At 36.3% G+C, this 12,506-nt stretch overlaps 1 protein-coding gene and 1 long non-coding RNA gene across 4 annotated transcripts; both read left to right on the forward strand.

The window, feature by feature from the left end:
• Window positions 1–1,741: 1,741 nt before the first annotated feature.
• On the forward strand, window positions 1,742–9,417 carry LOC122316996 (5'-deoxynucleotidase HDDC2). 3 transcript variants are annotated; one of them, XM_043133873.1, is made up of 8 exons: window positions 1,744–2,065; window positions 6,285–6,409; window positions 6,542–6,579; window positions 7,359–7,469; window positions 7,619–7,698; window positions 8,224–8,260; window positions 8,754–8,795; window positions 9,125–9,288. In XM_043133873.1, the coding sequence occupies exons 1-8, from the start codon at window positions 1,793–1,795 to the stop codon at window positions 9,136–9,138; spliced, it is 720 nt and encodes a 239-aa protein (XP_042989807.1). In that variant the 5' UTR covers window positions 1,744–1,792; the 3' UTR covers window positions 9,139–9,288. The 3 variants fall into 3 exon arrangements, with proteins under 3 accessions (XP_042989808.1, XP_042989807.1, XP_042989806.1); XM_043133872.1 differs by having other exon boundaries at window positions 1,745–2,065; window positions 9,206–9,417; XM_043133874.1 differs by lacking the exon at window positions 6,285–6,409 and having other exon boundaries at window positions 1,742–2,065; window positions 9,206–9,417.
• Window positions 9,418–11,727: 2,310 nt separating this feature from the next.
• LOC122316997 lies at window positions 11,728–12,436 on the forward strand. Its single transcript, XR_006244348.1, has 3 exons — window positions 11,728–11,984; window positions 12,050–12,182; window positions 12,277–12,436. It is a non-coding gene; the product is annotated as an uncharacterized LOC122316997 (long non-coding RNA).
• Window positions 12,437–12,506: the final 70 nt, after the last annotated feature.

Here is a 12,506-nt window from a genome sequence, read left to right on the forward strand (position 1 = left end):
TTAAATAATTTTTATTATTATCTTTTTTTATAAATAATATATTTATGAAATAATAATAATTAATATTTATGATACAGGTTTGTCCTTGTCACCGCGGCCAACAAGCATCTTTACAATCAATCCTCTTCTCCCTGAAGCAGAACAATTATAAAAATGGTAATTAATATTTAAATAATTTTATTTATTTATCATTTTCTTACTTATATTTGCTTTTCATCCATAATTTAAAAAACAAATAATCAAATTTATATTTATTTTTGTTAGATATTTTCAATACATACATGTTAAATATTTAAATTATTTTTTTTCATCCTCTTACTAATTTACATTTTCTTTTTAAATTTTAAGGGCAACAATCAATGATGTAATACTTGATAAAATTATTGCAAGATCATTAACATATCCACTTGTACCATTATCGTCAATTGGTTTGCGAGAAATAACAAAAAATTGTGATGTTGCTGCATTGATAAAAAGTTTACAGCCAATGGAGGTAAAACATTTTTTTTAGCTTTATCATTCAAATTCTTATTCATATATATTATCTAACATATTGTTTATTACATGCTACAGAAAGCAAAATTCTGGATCAAAGCAAATATAAACATTATCAATTTTTGCCAGATATTTTTTTACATGTCTTGTATAAAATTGTAATAAAGGAACTGGATATAACCATAATGAAAGTTTCTTCTGCTATCACTGCAAACCCCAAACTGTTGCTCAACCACGGTATATATTTTTAAATAATATTATTTAATAATTCTTTCTAAAAATTTCTCATGTATATCTTTTTGTTAATATTAACAAAAAATAATGGTCTAATTATATGTAGCTGTTGAGCATACATTGAAGTTGATGATGGGACAGGAAAATTGGCTGCAGTGATATTTGGCGAAATTGCTGAAAAAGTATTGGGCTACTCTGCAATCGATTTCATGAATCACAATGGAGAGGTAAATTTTTCATTCCTACAATTTTTATATTTAACAAAAAAAAATTTATTACAATAAAATACTAATTATTTCTTTATATTAACTTTTTCTAAATTAATTATATACACATTTATTCACTCTTTAATCCTATAAAATTTTTAACATATAGGAACATCTACCATTTATAGAAACGGTTGCAGCACAAGTTTCAGAAAAATAATGGATGATTCAACTTGGTGCAGATCCAGAAATATTCAATCAACAAAAACACAAAAATTTTAATGTTTTCTCTGTTGGCCCTGTTCAATATTGCCCAGAATTGCAATGATCATTGAAAAAAAAACAAAATTTTGTTTATATTTTTGTTTTTTTGTTCAAATCTATACTGAAGACTTTTTTGTAAGAGGCAATTAAAAAAAACAACCAAACAAACGTGCACAGTACGTTTGTCCTCCACTAGTATATATATATAAAGGATAACTATATTTTTTATAAGGATATTTTTACACATTTTGATATAATTTGTTCATTTGATTTGGGTTAGAAAAATAAACTACCCAAACGGAAAAGCTCAAATCAAATAAAAAAAATCGGAAGTTTCAAATTATCAAGATCAATTTAAGTCCAAAATATGTCTAGAGCAAACCGAACCGTCACCTCATTACATTCAAGCATTTTTGGGTTATTATTAAAATTCATTTTCCTTAATTAAAAAAAAAAAAAAAACCGAACCGTCGTAGCGTCACCCCTAATGACTTTACATTTAACTTTAAAATTTTTTTATATAGCTGGGTATGCCGAATCGGACCTTTGACTTCAACGGCCCAACACAAGAAAAAAGAAAAAAAGAAAGCAGAATGTTAAGCGGAGGGAGGGTCATTGCTTCTCTTCCTGATGCCGCCTTCCTCTCTCTCTCTTTGCTAGTTAGATTCAAGTCCCTCACACCTCACTACTCTCCCTCACCTTCTACCTCTTTTACGCTTTATCGCATGGCCACTACCAGGGATTCCTTCTCCTCCTCTTCCTCATCTTGTTCCGTCCCCGCCGGTGATGGTGTCAACCCTCCCTCGACTGGCGTCACAGATCCTTCCTCTGCCATCGATTTTCTCTCTCTCTGCCACTGCCTCAAGGTAAATCCTGCGATTGTAAAAATTAGTATTTTTTCTTTTCTGTTTAGTTATTCCTCTATTTTTTAATCGGACTGTTTGGTAGCGCTGAGAACATGTTGGAGAAAGCGATTCAAACAAAGTTACGCTCTGTTTGGGCTCTGAAAAACACCTAACCAAAGGACAGAAGGGAATATTAACTTTGAATCTCGTCTCCGAGAAACTCACCTTACTAAGAGATTCGTATGTTTTCTTGCATTTTACTGGCAGCGAAACAGCGGATAGGTGTCACGGGTTTACTTCCTTCCACTTGATTGAAACAAGAAAATGCAAGAAATAAACTTCAAGAAAGAGAAACCAAGAACGTAATTGTCATTTATTGGAAAAGATTTTTGAGTAATCTCCAGACACTATTTAGTTCATCATCCACCAGAATGAATCTCATTTACATGGATTTTGAGCTTTATACACATCAGAGACTACTATCAGAAAAATGCAATGTTTTATAGGGATGAAAAAAAAACAGAGAACGGGTAAACCGGACTGGATTTGGTTCGGTTTGATAACGGTTTCATTTTTCTCAAAACTGATCAAAATTAGTCTGATTCTGATTTTTCTTTTTCTAATATCGGATTGGACCGATTTATATATATATTTTAATTTTTTATATTTAATAAAATATTTTTTATATGATTTTTATAATTATATATAATTTTTATGTATAACATATATAAAATAATTTTGTATTATATGATAAATTACTAAATAATATAATATTAAATTTTAAAATCCTATATCACTATATATTATAATATATCACTATAGTCTATAATATAATTATAATATATATTATAATATATTACAATATCATTAGATTATTATATATTATAATATACTATGTTATATATTATATAATATACCAGTACAACTAGAACTCTGAGGGGTAGCTCAATTGGTCATGCCTTGAGTTTGCTCCTCAATGGTCACCAGTTTGAGTACCCTTAGGGCCACTGGATGTTTACCTGGCCGTTAACTTCAGGGTCCTGTGTGATTAGTCATGGTGCGTGCAAGCTGGATCAGACACTCACGGATATTTAAAAAAAAAAAAAAATACCAGTACAACTAGAAGTACCGGTTCAAGGGTGTAACAGGTGCTACTTATAAAAAAAAAAAATGTAACCGGTGCGGTATCGGTTTTTCAAATTTCAAAATCAGTATATATCGGTTGGGTTCTAAAACATGTCTAAAACAGATCGAACCGGACCGGTTACACCCCCTAACGTTTTATTGCAACTAATCCAAACTACTGCTTCTCAACCTTATCAAAACGCGCCACTTCACTAAAGTCACAACACGCCATTTTATCCCCCCGCAAAATGCACCACTTCATTAAAGACGTAACACACGGTTTTTCCCTTATCCTCAGTCTTCTCTCTTTCATAACATCAACCTAGACCTCTCCCTTCTCAGAATACCCTTTACATTCCCTTCCCCTTAAGGCCCTTGACCTCAAGGTCCTTACAATTCCCTCCCTTTAAAGGATCTTGCCCGTAAGGTGTGGGTAAAGATTCCTCAGCTTCCACAAAGACTCCCTAGAGCTATCCTCTACTGGTGCGCCCACCTATTTGATCAACACCTCACTAGATGCATGATCTCCAACCTTTCTCATCTTTCTTTCAAAAATTGATTCTGGCTTAGGTTGAATTTGTCTTTGTGCATCAAGTGGAGGTAATGTTGGTAATGGAGTAATGTTCTGTCCTAATTTCTTCTTCAAACAAGACACATGAAAAACTGGTTGTATTTTGGAGTTGGTTGGTAAATTCAGTTTATAGATCACTAACCCTATTCTTGCCACTACTTGGAAGGGACCAAAGAATCTTGGGGCTATCTTCATGTTATGGTGCATGGAAACTGTTTTCTGCCTGTAAGGTTGAAGCCTAAAAAAGATCCACTCTCCCACCTTAAAACTTCGTTCTATTATCTCTCTCCGCAAACATTTTCATTCTCTGCTGGGCCTTATGCAAATTCTCTTTTAATGGTGACAGAAGTTGCTCCCTTGACCTCAGCTGCTGATCCACTACAACACTAGCAGTTTCCCTTGGGATGTAAGTTAGTAGCTTGGGTGGAGGGTGTACCCATAAAGTGCCTCAAAGGGCGAGAGTCCTATGTCGCTATGGAAGTGTGACATGTGGTGTTATAATACTATTTTGCCATAGGAATCTACATACTCCACTCATTTGGTTTATCATTGTTGTAGCACCTCAAATAGCCCTCAAGATTAGGCCTGCATAGCAACCTGCCCAAACCAGATTTGGGGCCTGACCCGCAGGGAAGGCAACACCAACTCGACCTGGCCTGACCCGTATATTTTGGATCAGGTCGAGCCCGCTCTTCTTACCCTGCTTTCGATCTTTCACCTTCATTTGCAGACCCAAGCCATTCCAAATGCCTTCATATCTTACAGCCTCAAATGCAGGATGTAATCTGCAGTCCGAAGAAAATGTCGATCCGGCTTCAAACGTTGCCCTCCTAGAATCAGCCTCTGCAACTTCTTCATCTTCATTTCCACCGCCCAACGTCGAGTACCATCCCGCCTCTGCTTTGAAGATCTTCTACATTTCATCTTGGAAATTAATGCTTTAGAACCCATTGCCTTAATTTACAAGTACGTATTGGCAAAGAAACAAGAAGCGGAAGAAACTAAAATATTGGCCCCAAAACTTCTTTCTTTTCTAGAGATGATCAGAAATGCGTTCAAAGTTGGGGACAAGAAGCAAGAAATGATAGAGCTGTGAGAGTGTGCTGATATGGATGATGAAGAATTTTTGAAGAATTTCACTACTCGCAACACAGATGGAGAAGTACCAGTGAGAGCGTGCAGATCTGGATGCAAGGTGGAGCAGCAACGGAAGGTTGACAAAGAACGGCAACGACTAATGGAGAGGAGGAATGGAGTGGGTGCAGATTTAACTCAATGTTTTCAGTGATCTGTTTCGACCGATAATAGGGTGTTTAAACCCGGTATTAGAGTTAGACCCGATGAACCCGACTTTATTCGGGTGGGCCATGTCTTATATTATGGACGAATCGGGCCCAAGGCCTTTCATGCACATGCCTACTCAAGATACTTGTTCAATGCTTCAGTTTAGCCATCAGATTGAGGGCGATATGCTGAACTGAAATCCAATGTGGTACCTTGTAAGCGAACCTGCAGCATCTTGATACCACAAACTGTGGGCCCAAACCTCATCTGCAGGGCCTTTTCCATCAAAGTGGGGAAATTCAAGCCTAACTCCCCTTGGCAAGAATCCCCTCTCCTCGTTATTTATTACTCTAGGCCTATTAGAGACCCCTCCTCAGAAGGAGAAATTTGCTGACTTTCAACTAATGTTCTAATCATATCAGTGAGTTGATCTAACATGTTGGTAATTCCATGAATTCCATGATGATGCCCATCCAATTGCTTTTGAACTGCTTCTTGCTGCCTTTGTCATCCTTCTTGGTGTAGCTTCAAAGCTGCTGCACGCGTGCCTTCTGCCATGAGAGAATCGGCCTCTCTGATACCGTCTTGTGTTTACTTCCTTCCACTTGATTGAACAAGATTGAAACAAGAAAATGCAAGAAATAAAACTTTTTTGCTTTTTTGTTTTAAAGTAATGCAAGAAAGAAAACTTAAGAAAGAGAAACCAAAAATGTATTTTTCATTTCTTGGAAGAGATTTTCGAGTAATCTTCAAACTCCATTTAGTTCATCATCCACTAGAATGAATCTCATTTACATGGATTTCAAGCTTTATACACATTGCAGACCACCATCAGTAAAATGTAACGTTTTATTACAACTAATCAATACGCAACATTTCATTAAACCAAACCATTGCTTCTTAGCCTTATGAAAATGCACCACTTCACTAAAGCCGCAACGTACCATTTTATCCTGCTGTTACTATCCTTCATTCCTCTGCAAAATGCACCGCTTCATTAAAGGCGTAACACACCATTTCACCTTCTTCTGTTAATGCCGTTATTCTTCTCTTTTTCATAACATCAACCTAGACCTCTCTCTTCTTAGAATATCCCTTACAATAGAGATCATAGATCTTTCATATTTCACATCTGTCGAAAATTTATTCTTCTTTTCTCATATTACCAGCGATGAAACAGATGGTTGATTTTCCCCCCCCCCCCCCCCCCCCCCCCCGCGGGAATTGTTTGCTATATGACGTCTTTAAAATCTGAATTAGACAACTAAAAGAACTGGATGGGTACGGAAGGAAATTAAGGATCCAGAGTCCATAGCTGATCACATGTATCGAATGGGATTGATGGCTCTCATTGCCTCAGATATTCCTGGTGTTGATCGCAACAAGTTACGCTCTCTCCTACTTTAACCTGTTGAGCTTTTCATGTATATGTCGTTCATTTTTGTCATTGTAATGTGGTGACCGCCTTTTATTTGATTTTTCCCTTTTTCTGAGAGTGCTTCAATCTTAATTTCCAGGTGTATAAAAATGGCAATTGTTCATGATATTGCAGAAGGTTAGCTATTTTTCTTAATCAATTTCATGTTCTATCGTAAGTATTTTGTCACAGAAAAGTTATAGTTTCTCTTCAATAGAAATATATATTCACATGTGGCAATGCAATTGATTGAATGGAAATTGGCGATGATTTTAAAAGGGAACGTGTTACAAGTAAGGGTTAATTGCAATTCATAACCTGTGTTTTCGCGTTTTTGCAATTTGAGGCCTTGGTTTTCAACTTTCGCAAAATTGATACCCTTTAAGAAACTCGCAATTAGACACCTCTGTCAATTTGTCGCTTAGAAATAAAAGTGATGAATATTACTGTTTTGTTGTTTCCAGAAAACAAAAACAAAATTACAACTACAAGAAGGCTCCCCCCCACCCCCCACCAAAAAAAAAGGATCAGAAAGCGGATGATTTCGAAGTGTTATAAATATTCTTCTTTAGCTGCTTGGAACACAGACCCAACTCTTGGAGAAATAATGTAAACTAGAAATAGTTTAGTGGAAGATGCAGTTTGGGTAGCTTAAAAATTTCAGACTCCTGGTAGAGTTGAGTATTGAATGAACTTTGCTTGAGCTTGAGTTAAGCTCACCATGTATGTTTCAAACTCCAAGCTTGTTCAAAATTCAATTAGCTTGAATGCAAAGTGAATTTTAAGGCTTTGTAGCTCACAATATAGACTCTGTGCTGTTCTTTAATACATTATCTCAGTTAATAGCTACCAGTTGTTTTTACCTTGTATTTCTAAAAACAAAAGTTGTTTCTGCCTTGTACAAATTGTGTGAATAGCCATTGTTGGGGACATTACCCCTTCAGACGGGATTTCGAAGGCAGAGAAGAGTCAACGAGAACGGGAAGCATTAGACCACATGTGCAAATTACTTGGTGGAGGATCAAGAGGTACTTAACTTTACACAGTAATTTACCGTGTTTCTGTTGGTTTGACCGTGTCGTTGTAAATGCTCCAAAATTGAATTTGGTATTCCTCCACATCAAACGATTAAAGGTTTGACAAATCTTGCTTGCTTAATATATTCTATAAACTGCAGCCCAGGAAATAGGTGAGTTGTGGTCGGAATATGAGGAGAATTCTTCACCAGAAGCTAAAGTTGTTAAGGACCTTGACAAGGTATATGTGTATTTTATCTAATAGTTTATCTTCGGAACTACTTTTGTTTTGACTTTTAGTTCTAATACCCTTTTTCTTTAAGATATACAGTTTCAGTTTGTTTTGTTTTCTATTAAACTGGTTTGTGGAATTGGGAAATACTGTGCTCCACTATGAGAAGTTGCTTCCATAATATAGTAGTCAGACCATTTTTTTCCCTGTACTTCATTCTAGGTTTCAGTTGAAGCTCATTATAAATGCAATTAATGATATTTCGTTTTGGAATAGTGGTACTATAGTAAGATATAAACTAAATGGAGATGTGTTCTTGGACTTGCCAAAAGTAGACGAGAGAGAGAAAAGAAAGCAGCCAATAAGCCCATATAGCAATGACAGCACACTTTAAGGGTAGCTTTGAAATTGGTGTTGATTGAAGTATGCACTGACAAATGATGAATCATATTTTTACTTGAAAATGTTTTTCGTTCTGATTGGTTAATCCATACACCAGATAAACTGATTATGTAAATTCATTGTTCCATCCAGGTGGAGATGATACTTCAAGCCTTAGAATATGAAAATGGTAGGAATTTCTCACGTTTATGTTCTCTTTACAAATTTTTACAATTGCATGCTTGCGGTATTATTAATTTTCTTGTTTAGTTAAAGCATCTTAAGTATGGAAAATCACTATTTTAAATGATGTTTAGGGAGTTGGCCTGAAAAATAGGCTGCTGGCCGCTTCCTCTTAAGGAGGGTACATTTAGGAAATTTAATAGTCATCCTATGTGGATGATGATCAAATTAAATGTGCTTTTATTCTTTGATCCTATGAAAGAATTTTATGTCCTTCACATTAGTAATACTACCATCCATTTTGGGCCTATTTTTCAGCTAATGCCTATCTTTGAAAAATATTAGTTATCATGCCAGTCTCTTCAAGTGCTCCTTTCAAAATACATAGTGTGGGTTTGTTTGGTCATTGTGTTTTTCTTTCTAACTTAGCAGACAAGATTTTAAACGTATAACAGTTTGAAACTTAACATGGAAACTGAAACTTTTTGGGCTTTATGCAGAGCAAGGGAAGGATTTGGAGGAGTTTTTCCAGTCTACCTCTGGTACAAATCTCTATTACATAATTTCCTTTTCTCTGTTCCTAACTGGAGCAAAAAATATCTAGAATTGCATAGAATTGGTTAATTGTTACTCAAACCCACCGAGAAGATACTAGGAAACCAGCTTTCCAGGTGTCTTTTAAATTTTATTGCACTCATTGTCTTTCTTCGCTAAATGAAACAAAATGCCAGGCACATGTGATTACTCTGTAAAAAGTGAGGGCCCTGTGTAGAGAGAGAGAGAGGGAGGATAGCTAATGCACCCTTGATTGAAGAATGTGTGATTTTTATATTTTTTCACTTGTGTGTATATATTTTCTTATGCTTTCTAGGCAGTGGAAGCTAAATTTCAAAACGTTCTTCTATATTGCTCTAATACCAAGCATAACGGTTGCTGGTTAACCTATCCGTAGGAAAGTTTCAGACTGAAATGGGCAAAGCCTGGGCGTTGGAAATAACATCGAGAAGGATTAAACAAGGTTGATTTCAATCTGAAGTCTTGAATATGATCTTGTAACTTGTCATGTCCAAGCTTTACCAGACTTCACAGGGTTGGTTTTGAAATCTCATGACTATTATCCTGATTTTCTGACTACTTTCAATAAAACCTTCGAACTCAATTACAGATTTTGTATTTTCAATATCATCTGTTATCTGCTTAGAGAGAGAGAGAGAGAGAGAGAGAGAGAGAGAGAGAGAGAACAGTTCAAATGATAAATGAAAAGGCAACAAAAGAGAAGAAAGAAAAATAATGAACCCATCAAGGGTGTATGAATAAGATACTTGGATTAATTCAATTGTTCAAAACAGTAGGACCAAAATGGTGTATAGCTCCGCGTTTGATAAACATTGTCATCGGGAAATAATGTGCTCGAGCCATTCACAAATTTTGAACAAATTAATTTCCACTAAACTCATAAACCTGATAAAACTTCATTCAAATCCAATTCCCAATGGAATCACAATAATTATCTACAATCCACTGATGACAAGAAAAAGAAATGGAAAAAATAATGCATTTTCTAATTGCTAATGGCTACAAATAATCCTGGTTTTACTAGCAGGTGGTGGTACTCTCAATTACGGTTGAAAATTGATGTTGTCGGTGCGGTTTCAGTCCAAACTTGATGCCACACTGACGACTTTTGGAGAGGCTCTAAACTAGCTCAACCGGTCAATTAGGGAGGAGAAAATTTGCAATATGGATCTCGGCATGTGTCGGTGTGGTTCGTAGGTGTCTCTATGAAGGAGAAGGGGAGTGGCGGATTGTGTCGTTGGTGGGAAGAAATACACCTATAGAGGGAAGAACTAGAGAGAAGAATGAGGAAGAATAAGAATGAATGTTTATTAATCTCAGATCGAAATACACTTAATACCGTTGTTTATATATATAGTTGGCTAGTTCGATGGTTTGAGTTTGGTTCAAACTGAAACCAAACTGATTGGCATTAGTATCCTTAATTTTATACCACCGGCCGACTCATTCTCTACTGATTTAGGCCAATTTAGGACTCAGGTGGCCGGTCCACATCAGCAATATTCGGTCCCATTGGTTTCTTTACAGCCCTACTCTCAATTAGTTTGTTTAACTTCTTGGTCCTCAACCTCTTAGCATAAACCTCTCGTCCTTGGCATTCATACCTGTACACACGCACACAAGGAAAATGATTAAAAAAAAGAAAAAAAAAAGGCACTAAATCAGCTAATCATTCATTATCTCACAACTACATAGTACATACACCACAAGAACCTGTAATTAAATGTTTCACCTAGGTGGCAAGGATATTAAAGGGCTTAAGCTTTGGGCGAGTTTAATAGCTTCAATCTCCGAGTTAGTTATCCCACTGAAGTAGAAATACCGACCGCATGTGGAACGATCCTCAAAGAGTTAAAAGCTCGAATATGAACGTCGACAAAAACTTCACGTCAACGAATGAACTCCATTTTCATACGTTTGAGCCGCTCCTGTTTGAAAATTTGTTACCTTTTCTCATATAACCTTATCCAAGTTTATTCTTTTTATAATTTATCAATAGTGTCTCAGGATATATGACAACTTTATAAAAATTTAAAAAGAGAGAATATAAGGTGACTGGCATTGAGTTTGAATCTTCAAGTAACTGGAACAAAGGAAAGCCCATAAGCAGAACCTCATATAAGCTTTCCCTAAAAGAAGGAACTAGTAAAGAAACCATTAATCTTCATTTGGTAGGGAATTTATTGTGTTCCTTTGGGATTCCGTTGATTGTTTACTCTAGTGTAGCCAACCCATTTTGTTCACAGATGCGGCCGGAAGAATAATAAATGTGGGAAATAAACAAAAGTAACAAAGACCTGTAACTAAAGTATTGATGAGCTCTGTTACTCTGAGATTATGAGGCACCGCCCCTCTTTTTTTAAAAGGTCCCGATTTTCTCATCAACCTAGCACCGCACCTCCTGGATTTAATCATGGATGGGGGTAAGCCTACTCTGCCATGTGGCACTTCGGCTTACTATAAGTCTGAGTATAGATTAAGAAATTTCAGCATCACCACAAAATTCACATTTCGGGATGCAAAGTCCCGTATAAATTAGAGAATTTATCAACCACAAAACCAGATAATTTTTTCACGAACCAAGGAGAATATATGTGTAGTTTTGAAAGCCTATGAGCAGCTCGAGAGAGAGCTGGTTTCCGTCGAGAGCCCTAATGAAGATTCGAAACTCTAAGCAGCTCAAATTGGAGAGCAAGAGCCCTAGTGCTGAAACGTGATTAACAAACCCTAACCCTTTGGTCTTCGAAGCCTCTAACTCTCTAAGCAGCTCGAGAGAGAAGGTGAAGAAAGAAATGAAAAGAAAGAAAATAGTTTTTAGTTAGAGTAAAATTGGCATTTCACTTATGATGACATGGAGGTTGTGCGGTGCGCTTCATTAATAGGGATTTCTTGCTAACATTTTCATTTAGAGTGGAAGGTTTTCTACCGTGGACAATATTTATTTATTTGAGAAAAGAAATTATTATTAGTTGGAAAACCCAAAAGAAGAGGATAAACTAATGAAGAACGGGGTTGCTTGCTTAACACGAGTTTCAAAGTTTGCCGGAAAACGATTCTCTGGGGTGTCCTGCTTACCCAGAAACCAAACGGCTTAAGGGGAGCACTCTATGGACTTTGTGGAAGTTCTTTATCATACGTATTTGTTACAAAAGAAGGTAGAGTCTACTTACCATTTGATGAATTTAAAAAGACATTCGGCCCTTACCATGACTCTCAACAGGTTACTTACCAAACAGCAAGCATTACGTTTCCCTTCACATTTGAGGGAATAAAGATTCAAGTGTACATGTAACCCGGATTAAGGGTTGGTGGCATATTAGGCCGATATTGACCGCAACAAACGTGCACTCCAAGTAAGTTTGTCAATTTAACAATTCGTTTGCAACTCAAAAGACTCCATATTGGCTGTAGAAATTTCTTTTTCATTCAATGTATTTACCTGCTTAGGCGTTGTCCGCACTCTGCTCAGCTTCTAGCAATTCATGGTACAATGAGATGACCTTTGTGATCGAACCCCCATATGACCAGTCAAGCCATCGTCAATTAAAGTCAACCGATCTTAATTGTTTCTTTCGGTAAACAAGTCATAGCGATCAGCTATATCTCAGGTTTGGACAATGAAACTTAACCCATTCTTCAGCTTGCTCATTACTTATCGGCAACGTGCACGAGAGTTC

This window comes from Carya illinoinensis, chromosome 7, assembly GCF_018687715.1.
Source record: "Carya illinoinensis cultivar Pawnee chromosome 7, C.illinoinensisPawnee_v1, whole genome shotgun sequence".
Taxonomy (NCBI): Eukaryota; Viridiplantae; Streptophyta; class Magnoliopsida; order Fagales; family Juglandaceae; genus Carya; species Carya illinoinensis.

What these genes read in the sequence shown, in the direction of transcription:
- LOC122316996 (XM_043133872.1), top strand. Translation starts at nt 1,793, where the DNA reads ATGTTAAGCGGAGGGAGGGTCATTGCTTCTCTTCCTGATGCCGCCTTC. An exon ending in TGTTCATGATATTGCAGAAG is followed by an intron (nt 6,580 to 7,358) that starts GTTAGCTATTTT and finishes TTGTGTGAATAG; the next exon opens with CCATTGTTGGGGACATTACC. An exon ending in ACTTGGTGGAGGATCAAGAG is followed by an intron (nt 7,470 to 7,618) that starts GTACTTAACTTT and finishes TATAAACTGCAG; the next exon opens with CCCAGGAAATAGGTGAGTTG.